The sequence below is a fragment of the Lagenorhynchus albirostris genome, chromosome 15 (genome assembly GCF_949774975.1).
Source record: "Lagenorhynchus albirostris chromosome 15, mLagAlb1.1, whole genome shotgun sequence".
Lineage (NCBI taxonomy): Eukaryota > Metazoa > Chordata > Mammalia > Artiodactyla > Delphinidae > Lagenorhynchus > Lagenorhynchus albirostris.
Genome location: NC_083109.1, coordinates 83,146,390 through 83,164,906, shown reverse-complemented (window position 1 = coordinate 83,164,906; position 18,517 = coordinate 83,146,390). Strand labels below are relative to the sequence as shown.

Below are 18,517 nucleotides of genomic sequence, written 5' to 3'. Positions count from 1 at the left end.
GCAGGAGCGACTGGGGCCAGACGGGCCAACCCTACAAAGCCCTCTGAGGGTGAGCCCCAGGTGTGCCGGCTGGGGATTCGGTTCCAACCTCATGATAACGTTTATTTACAAGCTTTACACTTTGTCGAAGTGCACTCATCTCCAGGAAAGGAGAGCCTCCATTCTACACCAGAAAGCGGGAAGGCTGGAATTACTGTAAAATTTCTCGGGCCGAAGGGCGAAGGCTTGACTTTTAAATACGTTTCTTGGTCTTTTTTCCGTGGGTGCACGTGCGAGGAGGACCTCCCGCCGCCGTGTTTTGTAGACTCGGCATTCGCCCCGGACCCCACGTCCGTCCCAAGGCTGCTCGAAGGCGGGGCGGGGACGGGTGTGCACGCCCGCTTCGCCCCCGGAGGGTCCCCTCTCACCCTCGCGGGGCTCCGGGCGGGGCCGAGCGCGTTCACGAGGGGTCCGGGCGGGTTCCCGCAGGCGGGGCCGCGCGGCCTCGGGCCACGCCCATCGCAACCGGGGGCGGGGCCTGCGAGCCACGTGACGGCGGCGCCGAGCGGCGAGCGCCCCGCCCCGCGGGAGGAGGCCCGGGCAGCGACCGGGTCCGCGCGCTGCTGGAGGTGCACGGCCGCCGGCGCGCTCCGCACCCGCGGCCCCTCGCCCGCTGGCCCCGGGCTCGCCGGCTGCGGGAGCGGCCTCAAGATGGACGAAGACGGCGGCGGCGGCGGCGGCGGCGAGGGCGGCGGCGGTGAGTGTCGGAGGTGTGGCCGGCGCGGCTGGCGGCCTGGGGCGGGGGTCGCGGACCCGCCGGACCGGAGCGGGGACTGCCGGTCCCGGGTCGGGGGTCAGTGGTGCAGGTCCGCCTGAAAAGACCGGGTCTGGGCAGCGCCAGTGCCGGCTGCCGACCGCCGAGGCCCGCGGCGCGCGCCGGGCCCGGGGCCCGAGGCGGGGGTCCGGGGGCCCCGAGGCGGGGTCGTCGCGGAGCCCGGGCGAGGGTCTGGGACGAGGCCGGGGCTGCCCGCCGGCCGGGGCCTCCCGGAGGCTCGGGTCGGGGTTCGGGGGTCGCTCTCCGCAGGCGGGGGACCTTGGGGGCGACCTTCTCCGCTCTCACGCCCTCCGGAGCCCAACCGTCGGTGACGACCCTCCCCGCGTCTTCTCTCAGGTGGTGGGAAGCGGGGAGTCCACGGGAAACCGGGATGGCAAAGTTTTGAATTGCGGATCCTCCGGGTCCGAGAAGGGCGGCTGCGGGGAGAGGGTTGAACGTCGTGACAGTTTTCTTGGCTTTAGGTCAGAAGTGGTCAGTGGGATCGTTAAATGAGGAGGGGGCAGCTAGAGCGCACGCATTTTATGAAATAGGGGAACGTTACGGAGTGAGCCAAAAATAAATTTAAAAAAAGTCAGAGGAGCCGAGGGGTCGGAGTCAGGAGCTGCAGCCCGCCCGGAGGTGAGACCAGAAAACCAAGCTGTCCCTCTGACGCTCGGTCACCTCTTGCTAGAAGATTCGCGTTTGTTGTAAATTATTTAGTGGAATACAGATTACCGTTGTGTCATGATGCGAATTACGCCTTTAAAAGCGAATAACGTGTCTCTGTAGTGTCTGTGGATGGAGTGGGGTCGTTGGCTTGGGAAGCAAAGGGTTAATACCCCTGTTTTACAGGAACACCCAAAGTTAAGGATCTCTCTCTGTTTTTGCTAAAGATCTCCTTTATGCTGACAGACAGAATCATCAGAATCCCTTGTAATAAGGGAGCATTTTGGAAAAAAAAATCTTAATTACAGGCTGCGGAGCAGCTGCCTGTAAGAATCAGCAGTGTTGAAAGCTTCAGGATGAAGTGGTTAATCAAGGTACCTTCTAGCATTTAAGTGCTGCTCCGGGGGAAATGTTTGCGCCCCAAGAAGCGGTGGGGCTGGGATGGGGGGAAGTTCGCCCGAATCCTGGCGTTTGTCGAGTTCAGTTTTCATAGTTGAAGCTGGGGTAGCACTGTGGCACTGAGTGGGTGTGTTGTTTTGACGGAAAGTTCTGTGGAAAGGAGGAGTCCAGGTGCACACCCTCCTCCAGCCAGGCTGCTGTCTGCAGAATGTAAGTGATGGATTCTCCGTGGACGCGGTGCTTCCTGCCTGTCAAAATCGGGGTAACAGCACCGGCAGACAAGTGTCTCCTTTTTAGAAAACAAAGGCAAACAACTGTAATATTTAAACGTTTGACATTCGAGTCCAGGCAGCTGGCTGGCTTGGCGATTTCATTTGAAGGAGTTTTAGACTCTGTCCGTTAAGGAATGTAGAAAACTTGAAGGTAAAAGCAGGTATAAAGATGAAAAAAGGAAGCCAGTATAGATCTTGAATATTATAGCGAAGGACAGTATTACATCTCCAAAGTATCAAGACTTTCTTTGGGCTAATATAGCTCTTCTGGGAATACAATCCTGAGATTTAAAAAAAAAAAAAATCTCACGCACAGGAGCTGTGCATTAACGTTATTTATAATAGAAAATTGGAAACTACAGTGCCTAATAGGAGACTGGTGAGGTAAATTGTGGGGAGTTTACTGGATGAAATATTTTCCAGCCATTAAAAATAAGCAGTTTTATATATTATGGTCTAAACAATGTAAAAACTGCTGATATTATGGATGTTTTATTTTCTTGGTTTTTATATTTTCCAAGTTTCTGGAATGATGTATATTACTTTCAAATTTGGAAAAAAAAAAACTGAAAAAATTTACCCTAGTAAGACAATGGATAAAATTTGAATAGGCAATAGATCAGATAATGGTATTGTATCAATATTAAATTTCTGGGTTTTGATAATAAAAATAGAGAAAATATTCCTTTTCTTAGGAAATACACACTGAATTATTAAGGTATAAGGAAGTATAGTGCCTCAGCTTACTCTCAAGTGGTTCAGAAAAAAATTCACACACCTGAAAAAAATAGAGACAGAAGGATAAACATATAGGGCAAAACGTAAATACTTGGTGTATCTGGGTCAAGGGTATATTGGTATTTGTTGTACAGTTCTTGGAACTTTTCTGAATATTTGAAATTATATAAAATCATCTCTTCAAAAAAAAATTACCCTGCAGTGGGAAAAAGGGTATGATTGTTTTTAAAGTATCATTTAATTCACTTCACTGGAACAGTCAACAATGAACAGATATTTATTGATTATCTACTAAAATGTCCCTGCCTTATTAAGCTTTATTGATATGGTTTATTAAATTCTTTCTTCCTTGCCTCATGGAAGACACTTTAAAATGTTTGGCATTCTTAGAGCAAGTGTGTTTTTGAATAGATGGAAATCTTAAGAGTTTTGAAAGAAGAGTCATAGTGCTTGTCATGTAAATTTGGTGTGCTTATATTTAACTTTTGATTGATGGAAATTTTGAAGTTAACATACTTCTTTATGGTTCATTAGTTTTTATCACCATTTAGATTTCTAAAAATGCTTTGCTTTAAAATTCATGGTTTTAAAAATAAAGTTCAGCCCTTCGAAAGAATAGTTTCGCTTGCCAGTCATTTGCAAAACATAACTTTTTTGGGTATGTTTTTTAGAGTGTAGTACAGAACTTTGAACTGTATATGGGGAAGTCAGTTTCAGCTTGTTTACCAGAGAGGGTAAATAATCTATTCAAACATAGTTATGCCAGGGGCAGAAGAATTAAAATATCTTTTTTGCTAATGTGTTGGTCCGGTTAGAAGACTTCACAAAATGATTCCTGCTTGCTGTTTTGATACTTTTAAGTGTTTGTCCAGGGTATTACTGTTTGTTCTTTAACTGTAGGATAAGGAGAGAGGGTGGTGGTAGGAATGGCTGGAAGGCAGTTCTAAGGAGGAACACATGGGGGGCACTAGATTACAAGAACACACTTATTTATAATATGTGCTGAGTGTAGTTAAGGTATCTTTCATTCCTTTGGGGCCTTGTTGCCTTTCAGTTTTTCTAGAACAGTTCTTGAGATATGTCTCTACTTGGAAGGTGACTGGCTAGTTCGGTTCATTGCCACCATCCTAATGCTCAGTTTGGGAGTCTGTGTGATTGAACTTCCTGAACGGACCATCTGTGGCAGATGAGGTGAATAACTTTACTGATTTCCCCTCCCTCCTGCACCCCGCCCCCCCTTACCCCGATCAGCATAGCTGAGACCTAAGCCTGTGCTTCACGTGAGAAGCTGCTCCACCTCACCCAATAAAAGTTAATATAAATTAAGGCCAGGCTGAGATCCCAGATTTTGCCTGTCAGGCAAGCGATAACCCCTACATTTGAAACCATCTGTGGGCGATGGGAGTGTAAATTAGTTACCACTCTGAAGGAGGCTGCGCCAGCCTGTGCTTGACTGGCTTGGATCCATTGCTTGCCCTTCGCCTGCAGAGGGACATTTCCCAGAGCCTGGGTCGGCTGGCTCGGGGCTAGGTGTGGCCAGTGGGAGCCGCTGGTGGGTGATTGGATGGCAGGAGGAAGGGAGAGGCCAGGTTATCGTCTTTGCTCGCATTCTGCCTTCAGCCTTGTGTCTGGCGGTCGGTCTCCTTTTGGCTCCAGCTCCTGCCTGTTGACCGAGCCCCCGAGCTTTGGAAGGACCTCCTGCCTGTGACCCTCCAGTTTAGAGGTGGCAGCAGCTTGTTCCTCTTGCTAATCGCTGCATTGTCTTACCATTTCCTGTATGATTCTCAGCTTTTCTATTGTATGTGTAACCAATTCCTTGTTTTAAATTCCCTCTACTTCAACTCCTTGAGGGCCTTCTGTTTCTCTGGTTGGACCCCGATAGATACAGGTGCCCTGGGCAGCAGCTTTTAAAATTACAGGCATGTACATCCTTTGACGCAATACCAGTTCTAGGAATTTAACGTGTAGGTATATTTTTACATGCCTGAGATACCGTAGGTACAAGAGTATTCACTGCCTTGTTTGTAAAAGATGGAGAATAACCCGAGTGTTCACTGCATGTTATGTACCCGCATGGCGATTGAAGTCGTGAGGCTGTAGAAAGGAATGAGGAGGCTCCTTATGAACCCATAGGCAGAGGTTTCCAAAATATTTTACTAAGTTACAGAAGCAAAGTGTAGGCAAATGTGCACTGTTTGTTACCATTTCTGTTAAAAAGAAAAAAAAGGAAATGGTTACATATGCATGAAAATTCTCTGGAAGGCTAAGCAAGGAACTAATAACAATGGTTACCTGTTGGGGAGGGTGATGGGAACCAAGCAGATGGGGAACGTCAGTGCCCGGGAAACTTCGCTCTATGCCTTTTTATATTTTGCAATTCAGAAAAGCTTGTCCATCTCCACTGTTTGCTAAACTGGAAACCAGTTTCACAGAAAAATAGTATGAAAACACCCTTTTTGAGAGAATTTTAAAAATTGAATTATAGTTGATTTACAATGTTATGTTTTAGGTGTACAACAAAGTGATTCGATATTTTTGGAGTTTTTGTATATTAAAAAAATCAATGTAACCTCTAGAAAGTTATAAAATAAATAACTTATTTTTTCAGTCTGCATAGGAAATTAACTGCTTTCTTTTGAATGTTTAAAAAGTGACATGATAGGTGCTTTTAGGGTATGCTTAGAGCGTATTGTTTTCTGGAACATTTATTTATTCAACAAATATTGATAGCATCCCGACCAAATGCCAGGTCCTGTGCTTGGCGGAAGGGTGAATACAGTGAACAAAGCAGATGAATTTCCTGCGTTCCTGGAGCTTTTGTTTAGACGGGAGACTGAAGAAAAATGTAAACAGATGTATAAAGTCTTTGCAAATTATGCTGATGTGTGAAAGGAAATCAACAAGGGGTTGAGGGGAGAGTTGGGGGCCTGTGGTGGGAGGGGTAGGTAGGGCCCGTAGCCAGGGGAGGCCTCTTGGAGGGAAGACTCTTTCAGGTGTGACCTAAAGGGGTCGAGGACCAGGCAGAGGCTGGGCCCGGGGCTTGGGGAAGCAGAGCGCCTCCAGAGGGCTGAAAGCTGCCGTGTGTGGTCTGAGCCAGCAGTGAACTGGGACGCTTCAGGCAGTTTGAGTAGGTAAGGAATTTACATTTTATTAAGTGCGTGAAGCCAATGAAGGGTTTTAAACTGCGGGATGACATTTGATTTATGTTTAAGTAATTGTAGCTAATGTTTACACAATGGTCTCTGTGTCCAGTTCTGCCCCGCCTGCTTTATGGATCTATTTACTTTTCGCAATAACCCTGTTAGGTACTTAACATGAGCACCATTTACGGATGACAGTGGACAACTGAGGCACAGGGAAGCCAAGTAACTTACAGCTAGTGAGTGGTGGAGCCGAGCTTTGAACCCAGGCGTCCTGGCTTCAGAGGCCACGTTCTCAAGCACTGGACACCCTGCCCTGTAAGGAGAGTGTCCTCGGCTACCGAGTGGGGAGCAGAGTGGAGGAGGGGAAGAGAGGACTTGGGGATAGGCGCCAGTGAGGAGGGGTTCGGGTGGGAGTTACAGGGGCGAGGTGGATTGCGGGGGGTGGCAAAAGTGAAGGGAAAGATCGGTGTAGGACAAACCTATATAAAAACTCACGGAAAAGTACAGAAAGCAATGAAACAAACACGTTCCCATTACTCAGAATCCATGTAGCTGTTAATGTTCTGTCCCATCGTTTAAGGTCTTTACAAAAACGAATTAAAGCATCTCAGGTAAGTGTCTCCATCCTAGCACCTGGCAGCATCGTTCTTCCCATTGCTCAGGCCCAGATTCTGGTGTGGTCTTCCACTTCCTTTGCCTTAGCCGTCCAGCGTTCTCCTTGCCGCTGCCTTTGTCCACAGCCAGAGCTGTCTCTCTAAAGCAGAGGTCGTGTCACTCCTCTCCAAGTCGGCACCGTCCTTGGCACACTCAGAGTCCCCTGCTGCCTGCAGTGTCGGGTCCCTGTGCTCTAGGCCAGGGGCCTACACACCTTTCCTGTAAGAAGGCCCGACAGCAGACGTTCTCAGCTGTGTGGGCCACACTTGGGCTCTCACACACTCTTCTTCATAACCCTTTAAAAACATAAAAAAACGTTCTCGCCTTGGGGCTGTCCTTGCCCCTGCTCTAGTCCCCTGTGGTCTCTGATAGTTGCCCTCACTTTTGTCACCACGCTGGTTCCGTGAACTTGCCAAGCGCTGCCCTGACTCCGTGCCTTGGCACTTACTCTGCCCACGGTGATTTCCCCTTAGGTATCTGCGTATGTGCTTGCTTGGTCCCTTCGGGTTTCTGCTCGCACGTCTCCCTGCCACAGAGGCCTTCGTCCACCAGCCTGTCTCAAGTAGCACCCCGCTGTCCCCCTTCCCAGCCTCATTTTTCCTCTTCGCTCTTAGCAGTCCTCATCTGCTGCACACCTGTTCATCGTTCGTCTCTTCTCTCTTAGAATGTAAGTTCTGTGAAAGAAGGAATAGCATCTGCTTTTAACCACTGCTGTCTCTCCAAGACCTGAGACGTCGTGTGGAAGAGGCCTTCAGTGAATACTTGTTAATAAGTACTGAGTAAAGTGGGGCTCGCTCCTGTCGAGCGCTTCTGGTCCTCTTCCCCTTCCTGTCTTTTGTAATTCCTAAAGGCAACCATGATGAATGTGATGTGGGCCCTCTGGAATAGTTTTCATACTGGAATGTGTATGTGTGTGTGTCGGTAAGCAATATATGGATCTCTTTTTGGTTTGTTTAAAAAATTATCAAAAAATGGCATCATACTCTGTAATGTTCTGCAGCTTGTGTTTGAGGTTATCCATATTATTATGTAGAGACCCTGTTTGTTTCTTTTAACTGCCATAACGTTTTATTTTTCTTGTCCTGCCTTGGACTGTTACGTTGATTTTACATTGTTGCAAAGAATACCAAGGCTCCTCTCCTTTGACAAGCTGTGGAAGTTTCTCTTGAGTATCTCCCTAGAATCGCGGTTGTGGGTTATAGGTGTGCTCTCTGTTTAACCAGATGCTGGCAGGTTGGTTTCTCACTAGGTGTATTATCAGCGTCGTCATCAGCTCTTGGCGTTTGTCAGACTTCTAAGTGTTCGCCTGTCCCCTGGGTGAGAAATGATGTACTGTTATAATTTGCATTGCTCTGCTAGATGTATTTTGGAGGATCAGATGGGCGTATTGACAGCTGGGAGGTTAAAGGCGAAGGAACTGCAGGAATCAGAGATGACTCCTAGGTTTCTGGCTCGCGTGACTGTGGGTGCTGCTGCTTCAGGAGAAGGGGAGTCTTGAGAGAAAACCATTCGGGGGGCTCATTTGTTTTTTGTTGAAGATGTCATTATTTTGTCCTCACTTTTTTTTTCTTTTTTCGGTACGCGGACCTCTCACTGTTGTGGCCTTTCCCGTTGCGGAGCACAGGCTCCGGACGCACAGGCTCAGCGGCCATGGCTCACGGGCCCAGCCGCTCCGCGGCATGTGGGATCTTCCCGGACCGGGGCACGAACCCGCGTCCCCTGCATCAGCAGGCGGACTCTCAACCACTGCGCCACCAGGGAAGCCCATCTGTTGAGTTCTTAATTTCAGTTATTGCTTTTTTCAGTGTTCTTGATTCTTTTGTTAGATTCCAATTTTCTGTTAAAATTTTTCGTCTTGTCCAGTGAATTTCTTTATTAGTTACTGGTGTCTGATAACGTCAATATTTGGACATCCGTGAATATATTCTGTTGTCTATTTTACCCTTGGTTTTCAGTCTGTGATCTTGATTCCAGATTGCCTGTTAAGCTTTAATTAAATTCTAGACGATGTGCATGAAAAACTATAGAGGTAGTTTGAGACTATCTTCTTCAAGAGAGGCTCCTGGCAGGCAGTTAGGGTGGGGAAGTAATCACTTTAACACTGTGAGGGTTGGTCTCCCTCTGGTTTCCCCTTCTTCCAGGGTATAGCGCTTTGGTGGTCCCAGCTGAAAGCTCGGGGTGTTTACCAGGGCCTCTTCTACTTGGCAGCCCCTGAATTCTAATTTTGTCCCCCCAGTCCCATCAGACTGCTGGAGATTCTGTTGACCTCATATTCTATTCTCAACTACTTGTCTCTGCTTAGCTTCTTGGCCTTTGACTTTCTGCTGTGAATTGGCGAATGTCTCGAGGAGAAAAGTGGCTCAGATGATTGGGCTCATCTCTCTGCACCTTCTCTCTGGGATCCTGGCCTCCTAGGTTCTCACTGCATTGGTAGCTCTCTTATACCTTCAAACAGTTGTTTCTTATAATTTGCTCAGCCTTTTTAGTTGTTCTTGGCAGAAGGGTTGTCTGCAACAAGCTGGTCAGCTTTTACTGGAAACAGAATCTTAGGAATTCAGTTTTGGTGTTTAAAATCGGACTTCTTTGTGAGATGTCCTGGTAGAGATGGTAGGAAGATGCTTAGCTATGTGGTCTGCTGCTTAGAAGAATGGTCTGGATAGGAGATAAACATTGGGAAGATTTAAATTCTTCTAATTTATGGGAATGGGTGAGAGATCACTTAGGGGAGAGAGTTGAGAGAGAGGAGAAAAATTCCAGGACTGAAGACAACCCAGAAAAGGAGACCAAGAAAGGGTAAAGTTTTGCTGTGTGGTGAGAATAGAGGGAAAGCGTGGGGCGTGGTGAGTGGCGGGGAGCTTAGGGAGGGAAATGTGGGTTTGTTTTGCAGCTAAGCGTTTCTCAAGTAAGTCCTTCTGATAGAGGACCGACAGTAATTCATCAGGTGAGTTAGAATAGTAATGCTGTTTGCACGTCACACTCTTAGTGTAAATAACTTTGGGAGAGAGAAACTATTTTTTAAAGGTTATTGGCACGTCCTTCGGGAAGCAGGTTTATCAATTTGTAGTAGAGGATTATTGAAACTTCTGAAGTGAAATGAAATGAAAAAATAGGTTTTACCAAAGTATCCTAAAAGCTGCATAAAGCATATTAAATATTTTGAATTTGTGGGAAAATAGTAAATCATTTAAATGAGAGTAGAAAATACATGACTCTCCATCCTGATGTTGAAGTTAATCAAACATAAACTTTTTATAGTTAATGTCAGCCCCCCAGTAGACATGATAGAATAGACGTGAGATCCCATAGTGTTTTATAACGTGACTGCGACAACTCAGCAAGCGTTTATTTTGGGTAAATATCTTTCAGTATTCCGTAAATATTAGAAAAGACTCACCTGAGTCAATTTAGTTGGTTAAGGCTATTTTGTGATTTACTTTGATAGAGCAGATTTACTCTTTCTGCTGACTTGATGTCACCAGGCGCACTGTGCAAATAGGGGAAAGTAAGTTCCTATCTTAAACTTGCAGCAGGGCTATTTTTAATCGCTGTACTCTTCTTTGGAACAACTTATTCCTGTAATTAATAAATAAAAATGGCAGTTTGCTATAAAACCAGACATTTTAATGATGATTGAAAAGTATTTCCCAATAGCTAGCTAATTAGTGAATTTTTTTTTTCGGTTTTCATCCAGATGTTTGGCAACATGTAGACACAGCCTCACTGCAATTTTCTAATTCACTTTCATGGGAACATATAATATTCTCCGTTTATCTTGGACAGCAGAGTTTCCTTTTTCTTTGGACAGATACATATGAAACACATGCTCTTCTAGTAGAGTTTTGTGGTCCTCTGAGAATTCTCTGAAGGAGGAAATGGGTTGACCTATTTGGTTGCTATGAAGTAAAAACAATCTTGTTTTCATTTTTTTCATGAACATCTGGGTTGCATTTATTTTACATTCTGGAGGTTCTTTAAAACCACAGTTTGATAATATGAGGCTTCATTAAAACAGTCACTATTTAGCTATTTCTATAGTTAATTTAGTGCTGGGGTGGCTGATAGACTTTTTAAAATCTTAAAAAAAAGTTTCCCTTTCTATAAAATGTAACTTTTAAATAACAACCCTTGATTTTAAACCATAAAACGGGATCTAGATATTTTGGGGCGGCAGGGGAAGGGTCGGTCAGCTGGTTTGTTTCTCTGTTGCCCACCGCCAAGCAGGCTGGCCTTTGGTAGGGCTGAATTCGAGTGTGTAGCCGCCATTGTGCTTCCCATCACAAATCCATCCTCCCTCCCTTCCTTGCTTGACAACCCTATTTGTGCAGATAATCTGTCCATTGTGAAGCGACCACAGAGGAAGTGAATCTTAAATGGTCTAAACCAGGTAAGGTAATCCCGTTTTCCTTTATTGACTGTGTAAGCTAAATCTGGCCAATGAGCTGTGAAGGGCAGTTAGCAGGGCGACTTCTTGGAAGGGTATCTTCCTTCTTGGAAAAATACACAGGGAAGAAACAGTTCCTCTTCTTACGATGGCCTTTGTTGGGCCTGGGTGGGTAGCCAACTTACATTCACGATATCCCTGAAGTCCGTCCAGTTCCAGGCCCCCATGCTGAGGATGATCTGCTGGACCCTTGGTGGAGTTGCTGGGCCTCACTCACTGGGGAGCCCCCCCCCCCGCCCCCACGTCTCCACGTGTCCTGTCCTATGTGACTGTAGATACCTGTCTTGTTCCAGGGCTGAGGAAAAGTGACTGGAACCAGGGCTGCGGGGTTGTCTGATACTGGCTGGAGCGGTAGGCAGGTTTCATTCTCTTATTAAGAATAAGAATCTCATCTTGGCCATTGAGGGCCAAGAGGAAACCTCTTCTCTCTGCCACACGTGTTCACTGGGTGTATATATTTATCCCTTTAAGAACGGAGCTAGGTTACACTTTCTTTTTGAGATGAACACTTTCTGCTACTTTGAATAAAGCAAAATATATTTTCATATGCTTGTAAATCCATTAACAGTTTCATTTGGCACATCCTTATGACTACATTTCTTTATTTTTTATCATTTTTAAAAATTTATTTATTTATATATTTATTTTTGCTGCGTTGAGTCTTCATTGCTGCACCCGGGGTTTCTCTAGTTGTGGCGAGCGGGGGCTACTCTTCGTTGCGGTGCGTGGGCTTCTCATTGCGGTGGCTTCTCGTTGCAGAGCACGGGCTCTAGGCACGCAGGCTTCAGTAGTTGCAGCACACAGGCTCAGTAGTTGCGGCACTTGGGCCCTAGAGCTCTTGGGCTTCAGTAGCTGTGGCACATGGGCTCAGTAGTTGTGGCTCATGGGCTTAGTTGCTCCACAGCATGTGGGATCTTCCTGGACCAGGGCTTGAACCCATGTCCCCTGCGTTGGCAGGTGGATTCTTAACCACTGAGCCACCAGGGAGGTCCATGACTACATTTATTTTAACACAGAAATATTTTAGAAAATGCAGTAATCGGAAGTGGCAGGCGTTGGCCATTTAATATTCTGTTAGAAGACAGGACTTCCTTTTAGCTCTTTTCGGAGAGGAAATAAAATGATTAAGCATGTCCTTTTCCAAGTTTCAGTAATTAGATTAAAATTTTTTTGAATTGAGACAGGCAAATGAATTCATTTTTGTTTGTATTAGAGTATGGGAAAATGGGAGGATTTCAGTGACTTTTAAATGTTTGGCCTGTTCACACGATGAGGCTGTATTTCCCGAGTGTGGGAGGACAAGTGACTGCAGACTTTGATTCAGTATGTGATGCCCTCATGAGAGCGAGAACCATCTTGAGGATAAAATGACGCCTTTCATTGCCTGTGTAACAAGAATCTTAACGCTAGATAATTGTTCTTCTGAAGCATTGCGTTTCCCCAGGAATCACAGAGTATCTGCTGTAGATTCCCCAAAGTCACATGTTTCTAAAGCTTAGCCTTTTCATTTAAAATAGTGGGTAAGCTGTGTGCTGGTCAGATGGTTACTATGATGTTTTTATTTTGACAAAAGAACATCACATGCCTTCTTCCCTCCTTCCTGTGGGTCAGACTGGTCTTTAGGTGTTGAGAATCTCGCTCACAAGAGGAGTCCGGAGCGTGTGTCGCACGTCCTCCGGCAGCCCTCGTGGTGGTTCTGCCTCACAGATGCCCAGCAGTTTGGCTGGACGTGCAGAACATGATTATTTTTTTAACCTGGAAAGAACATAAGCCGAGATATTCCCGCTGGGCTCTGCTGCTATCAGTACTTAGACATTTGGCTTTAGGATTTAAGTCCCTGGTACCTTCGGGCGGCCTCCATCCTTTTCTCCTCCAGCGGAGGGGCAGGGGCGTCTGAAGCCTTTCTTTTCTCATGTCTTCCTGTCCAGTGTTATGATCCTGACAAAGAGCAGACCCTCCCGCGTGTAGAGATGACAAAGACTTCCAGAAGTCTTCTGGCTTCTTCTGCATTTGAAATCTTATCTCCCTTTTCTCTTTGACCTGTGAAAATTCGAGGTAGGGTAAAAAGAATTGCACTCTCGAGAGAAAAGTCTGCACCTGGAAATGTGGTGCAGGCCTGCCCAGCAGTACGGAGTCGGGGGCACACCCTCAGCCCCACTCGGTGGCTGGTCGCTGGCCCCAGCTGTCTCCCTACGTCTGGAAGCTCTCTAGTCAACGTGAGCTTGGCTCGGGCGGTTTTAACTTGGTTTTAGCAGTCAAGAGACACATCGGTGACTGGGAATTTCAGGAACAGATTTGACAGGAGAGCCTTTTCCTTAATTAAAGAGTTGTAAATTGACAGTCAGGGCCGGTCCAGCTTTCACTAGAGATGAAAGGCCAAGCGCAGGTGGTAAAACTAACCTGATCATCTTCCCCCAGTGCTGGAGAGGGGAGTCTTTTAGTGTAAACCCTTCATTTTATGAGACCGTTTCTGCATGTTTTGTTGAAGCTCTTTTCCCCTAATGTCCCTAAACATGTCCCTGCTGCCCTCCCCGCTCCATTCAGAGACCATTACTTTCGTCCATTTACTGGAACTGGGAGCCTCAGGATGGTCCAGCGCTGTGGTGGACAGCCTTCCTTGACCTCGGCCGTGCTTCCTTCTGGCGGGCTGTGTTGGGATGAACCATGCCGGAGAGAACCATGCAGCTACCCCTGCCCAGATAACCTCAGTCCCGTGGGAGTGGAGAGGCCCCCTTCCCCCTTGTGATCTCTGGGAATTACGATTTCAGAATTTCTGCCTGTTTGCTCTATCAGGTCAGCCATCGAAGGATGTTTCAGACAGTTTCCTCAGCTCAAGGCAGAAAATAGTCGGCTGTGATGTTAGTGGGTTGTTCTGAGAATCTGAGACTCTCAGAGAGGTTTGCTTAAACATTTCAACTGGTTATTTGTTGTTGATGTATTTTTAAGCAAATATATGCAGCTGTGGTACCTCTAGCCTTGATTGTGTAAATTACTTAATCTCCTAGAGATTAATCTTAATCTCCTAGAGCTTCAATCTTCCCATATGTAAAATGGACATTGAAAAACCCAAGTGAAGTTACTTAATGAAAAATTTATCAAAAATCCCCAATAAACAGCAGGCATTTAAAACCTTTTGTCGTCAACATAGTCAGCCCCTTGCCCACCCTTAGAAGCACAGCAGAGCGAACTGGAAGATGTTTTGTGTTTGGGTTTAGGAATAACTGATGATTGGCAGTATGATTATTGTTTCTTTTCTCCTCCAACTTGGTATTTTGAAAATTTTCAAAACTATAGAAAAGTTGAAATAGTGCAGTGAATACCCATGTATCTTTAACCTAATTGCTAGCATTTTTGCCACATTTGCCTTATCTCTAATATGTACTACTTTTTTTTTGGCTAACCCGTTTGAAAGTAAGTTACATATAGTATAACACTTTATCCTTAAATACTAAATAGCGTTCATTTCCTAAGGACATTCTCCTACTTCAACACAACCATTACCATACTTAAGAGAACTAATAGTAATTCCATACTATCATTTCACATGTAGTCCAAATTCTGCTTTCCCCAATTTGTTCTCAAGATGTCTTTTATAACTATTTTGCTTACCTATCTAGGTTCTCATCAGGGTTTACACCTTGTATTTAGTTATGTCTCCTCAGTCTTAAAAAAATTTTTTTTTTTCCAGTGACTGACTTTTTTAAAGAGTCCAGGCTGGTTGCCTAATATCATTACTTGAATCCTATAGTCTAGATTCCATATATGAACAGAAGAGAGGAGTGCTTTGGTTTCTTTAATGTCATTTTAAAATTATAAATATGTTAAAATCATCCGCTTGATTCAAGGTCAAAGTCCCATTCATTTTCCTTGTTCTTTGGTAAATGTGGATTAGATTGGTGACCAAAAGGAGTTACCAAGCAGCTCAGATGTCAGTGGAGTACGTGCGTGGGCGAACTTGGAACGAATATACAGAGCGGCTGGTTAGGCCTACCCGCATGTGGAGGTGATTAGTTATCTGGCTTAACACAGTAAGGATTTTATTTTAATATTTGGCCATGGGTTTACAGAGAAACGAACTTCAGAACTGGAAAACTTAGTAAGACAAACTATATTTACATAATACAGAAGAGATGCCTTTGCTGCCAGAACCTTGGAGGAAGAGCAGACCTTTCAACTCCCAGGAAGGAGTCCTTTTCTTCTCCCTTCCCTCAGCGCCTTCCTATTGGCTTGAAACGTTTTTGAACTTCAGCTGCAGCTGAGACTAATACAGGATCCAGCTGTAACTTCTTTGTTGTTGTTAGTATATCCGGTGATGGTCATAGCAAGCTCATTGTACGAAAATTCAATAAAGGAAAGGGCAGGGTGGGAAAAAAAATGATACTCTACAGAAGTATTCAAGAACTAGGACCTGATCCAGGAGTCTCCCTTTCAGACCCACCCTGAAGTGTTAGTTCTGTTTGTGTCGAGTCCAGTAGGTGTTTTAGTCTCTCCCTTTTAATCATGTTAGGTATACAGCCATGTAACCAGAGAACATGCATGAGGCTGACGTGTTGTTTTCGGGACGGGGCGGGGGGGCAGAAAATAGTACCTGTGAGAACCCAGAGGACTGAGCCCTCCCCTTGTACAACGGGTCAGGGACTCCTCAAAGACCCGTCCGCAGTCCTGTGGAGTGAAAAGAGGCGTTCTCTTTGCTTAGGTCTGTTCAGTAGAACTCATAGTTATGCGTTTACCGGAGAGCAAGTAAGTACAAAATCAGCAGTTCAATAAAATTAAACGTCAAATTTGCATGTCTGCTACGAAGTAATTCCTATAAAAGCTTTGTATCTCTGATCAACTCTGTCTTACAAGGAACAAGTACATATCATCACCCTGTAGCTGAAGATGGATCGTGTGTTTTGAAACAGTTTTTGTGATAAACGTAATTATCATACGACTAGTGATTTTCACATGCTTGTGTATCTTGAACATTTTGTTTTCCTTTTTTTATGTTAAGGAGGTCACATTTCTCAGATTTCTTCTAATTGTAGCCAGACATCCTGTTTGGGGGCAAATCGAGACCAGCGCTGCCTGTGAAGGAATCACGCAGTTCTGTAGTGATCTTCCGGGTTGTTGTTTTTGGATTTGATTTTATGGACAGGTTTCCTTGAAATTCTGTACTCTAGTTTTAGATGATCTCTTTACATTTCTGTGGTTCAGGGCATCAGTAGTAAATATAGTATTTAGCACAGAAATATCGTTGAGTGTCTTAAGGCTCTGTGAACTTTATAGGAAAAATAAACCAGTGGCACTTCAGTGGATATAAGAGATGGGTACCACGTAACAAATTTAAGGGAGCTTTGAGCTGTTTCTCAGGTCACTGCTGTATCTGTACCAGCAGGAACGATATTTTGAAGAATCCTTACCTGTTTTACACTAGGACACTTCAGTCTCCTGGGTCCCCGCAAGTTACTGTTCTCTGTCTCCCACTGAAAGGAGCGTTTTCGCGACCCTTCAAGAGACTTCCTGCCAGTCTCCTTTACTTCTCTCCTGTCTCAGTTTTACTCATAGTTTTGGGGTTTTTTTTAAACTTAAGAATAATCTGGTATTTTAAAAAGATTTATAAATGATTGGTTTGCTCCTCTATATAGTATCAGAGACCCTGTTCTCCTGAAGTACCGTTTGATCTAATGAAGGTGTTACAGCAGTGAGCCTGATTTGGTAATAAAGTACCTCTTCTTTTTTTTTTGGGGGGGGGGAATTGAACTATCATTTACATAACAGTATATTCACCCTTTTATTTATTTATTTATTTTAATTTTTTTAGGTTTTGAAAATTTTTTCAAACTTCATTTTTTCAAATATCCTGCTGATTTTATTTTCCCTTTTTTTTTTAACGTTTCCTTTTTCTTTAATTGAAGTATAGTTGATTTACAGTGTTGTATGTGTTTCCGGTGTACAGCAAAGTGACTCAGTTATACATATATATTCTTTTTCATATTCTTTTCCATTACGGTTTATTACAGGATATTGAATATAGTTTCCTGTGCTATACAGTAGGACCTTGTTGTTTATTTTATATATAGTAGTTTGTATCTGCTAATCTCAAACTCTGGATTTATCCGTCTCCACCCCGACCCCCTTCCCCTTTGGTAACAAGTTTGTTTTCTATGTCTGAATAGTCACCCTTTTAAAGAATACAATTCAGTGGTTTTTAGTATCGTATATTAACAAAGTTGTGCTACCATCACCTAATTTTAGAACATTTCATCACCTCAAAAAGAACCCCATCTCCATTAGCATAACTCTCCTTACTGTGCCCCTGGTAACCACTCATCTGCTTTCTGTCTCCATGGATTTGCCTGTTCTGGACATTTCATGTAAATGGAATCAGGTGCCCTGTGGCCTTTGGTGTCTGGCTTCCTTCTCTGAGCAGGTTCATCCACGTTGTAGCATGATTCCATTTTCCAGGCACATCCACGTCCTGACATGACTCAGTGTAGAGCGCCTGTACTTTTCCTGTGAGTGCAGGGGAGACTTGGGTTGGTTTTGGTGTTGGGAGAGATTTTACTCACCTCTGTCACATGGTTGAATCTGTGCTTTGTATGCCGTCTTGAAGGTTTTTAGGTTTGCATGTGTTTCTTCTCATTGAGAAAGTTGAAGTTTATTTTCAGCCTTTTTACTTGAAGGACAAAATTGAAGCCTTACTGTCATAATACCTCAGTTTATAATGTCTGTACTGTTGTGCATGGTTGCCTCCAGAGCAGAGCCATGTCGTCTGTAGAAAATTTTTACTCCGAAGACCAATATATGGGTTCAAGAAACCGAATTTCCCAGGGAGCTGTACTGAACTGTGTTAATAAAAGCAGGGAGAATCTTCTGGTCGGGGATCCAGTGAGGCTTTGCCAGTGTCATCCCAGCGGTGGACACATGAGACCAGACTTGCATCCTCTATTCACCCTGAAATCCCAGCAAACAATAAAAAAGGAAGCGATAGGAAACGCCGAGCAGCAGAGGGACTGGGAAAGGGACCTTTACCAGAGGAGAGTTGTTTTTTTAACAAACCTTCGGAAGAAACAAGAAATTGGAACCTATAAACAGATAAAAAACAGAATGCAGATTGCGAGTGAGCGGGCAGGGCTCCCGGGCAGTCCCCTGAGCTGAGCGAGCGTGGACGTGCACGTAGACTCGGGCTGCTGCCGTCCCCGAGGAGCCTCTCCCCTTCTTCTCTCCCTTCTTATTGTTGTTGTTGTTTTTTTGGCCGCCCCACGTGGCTTGTAGGATCTTCGTTCCCTGTCCAGGGATTGAACCCAGGCCCATGGCAGTGAAAGCACTGAATCCTAACCACTGGACTGCCAGGAAATTCCCACCTCTCCCTTCTTCTTGTTTTGAGGGAGGCAGGTGATAGCATTTTACCATCAGGCAAATATTTCTT

General features: G+C 45.0%; 1 protein-coding gene across 2 annotated transcripts in view; it reads left to right on the top strand.

Moving 5' to 3' along the window:
- Positions 1 to 588: 588 nt before the first annotated feature.
- The window catches only part of CYTH3 (cytohesin 3), an 82,042-nt gene continuing 64,113 nt past the window's right edge, over positions 589 to 18,517 (top strand). For both annotated transcript variants that reach the window (XM_060122442.1, XM_060122441.1), the window contains exon 1: positions 589 to 736. In XM_060122442.1, coding sequence (XP_059978425.1) covers positions 691 to 736 — 46 coding nt within the window. In that variant the 5' untranslated portion in view covers positions 589 to 690. The remainder of the gene's footprint in view (positions 737 to 18,517) is intronic.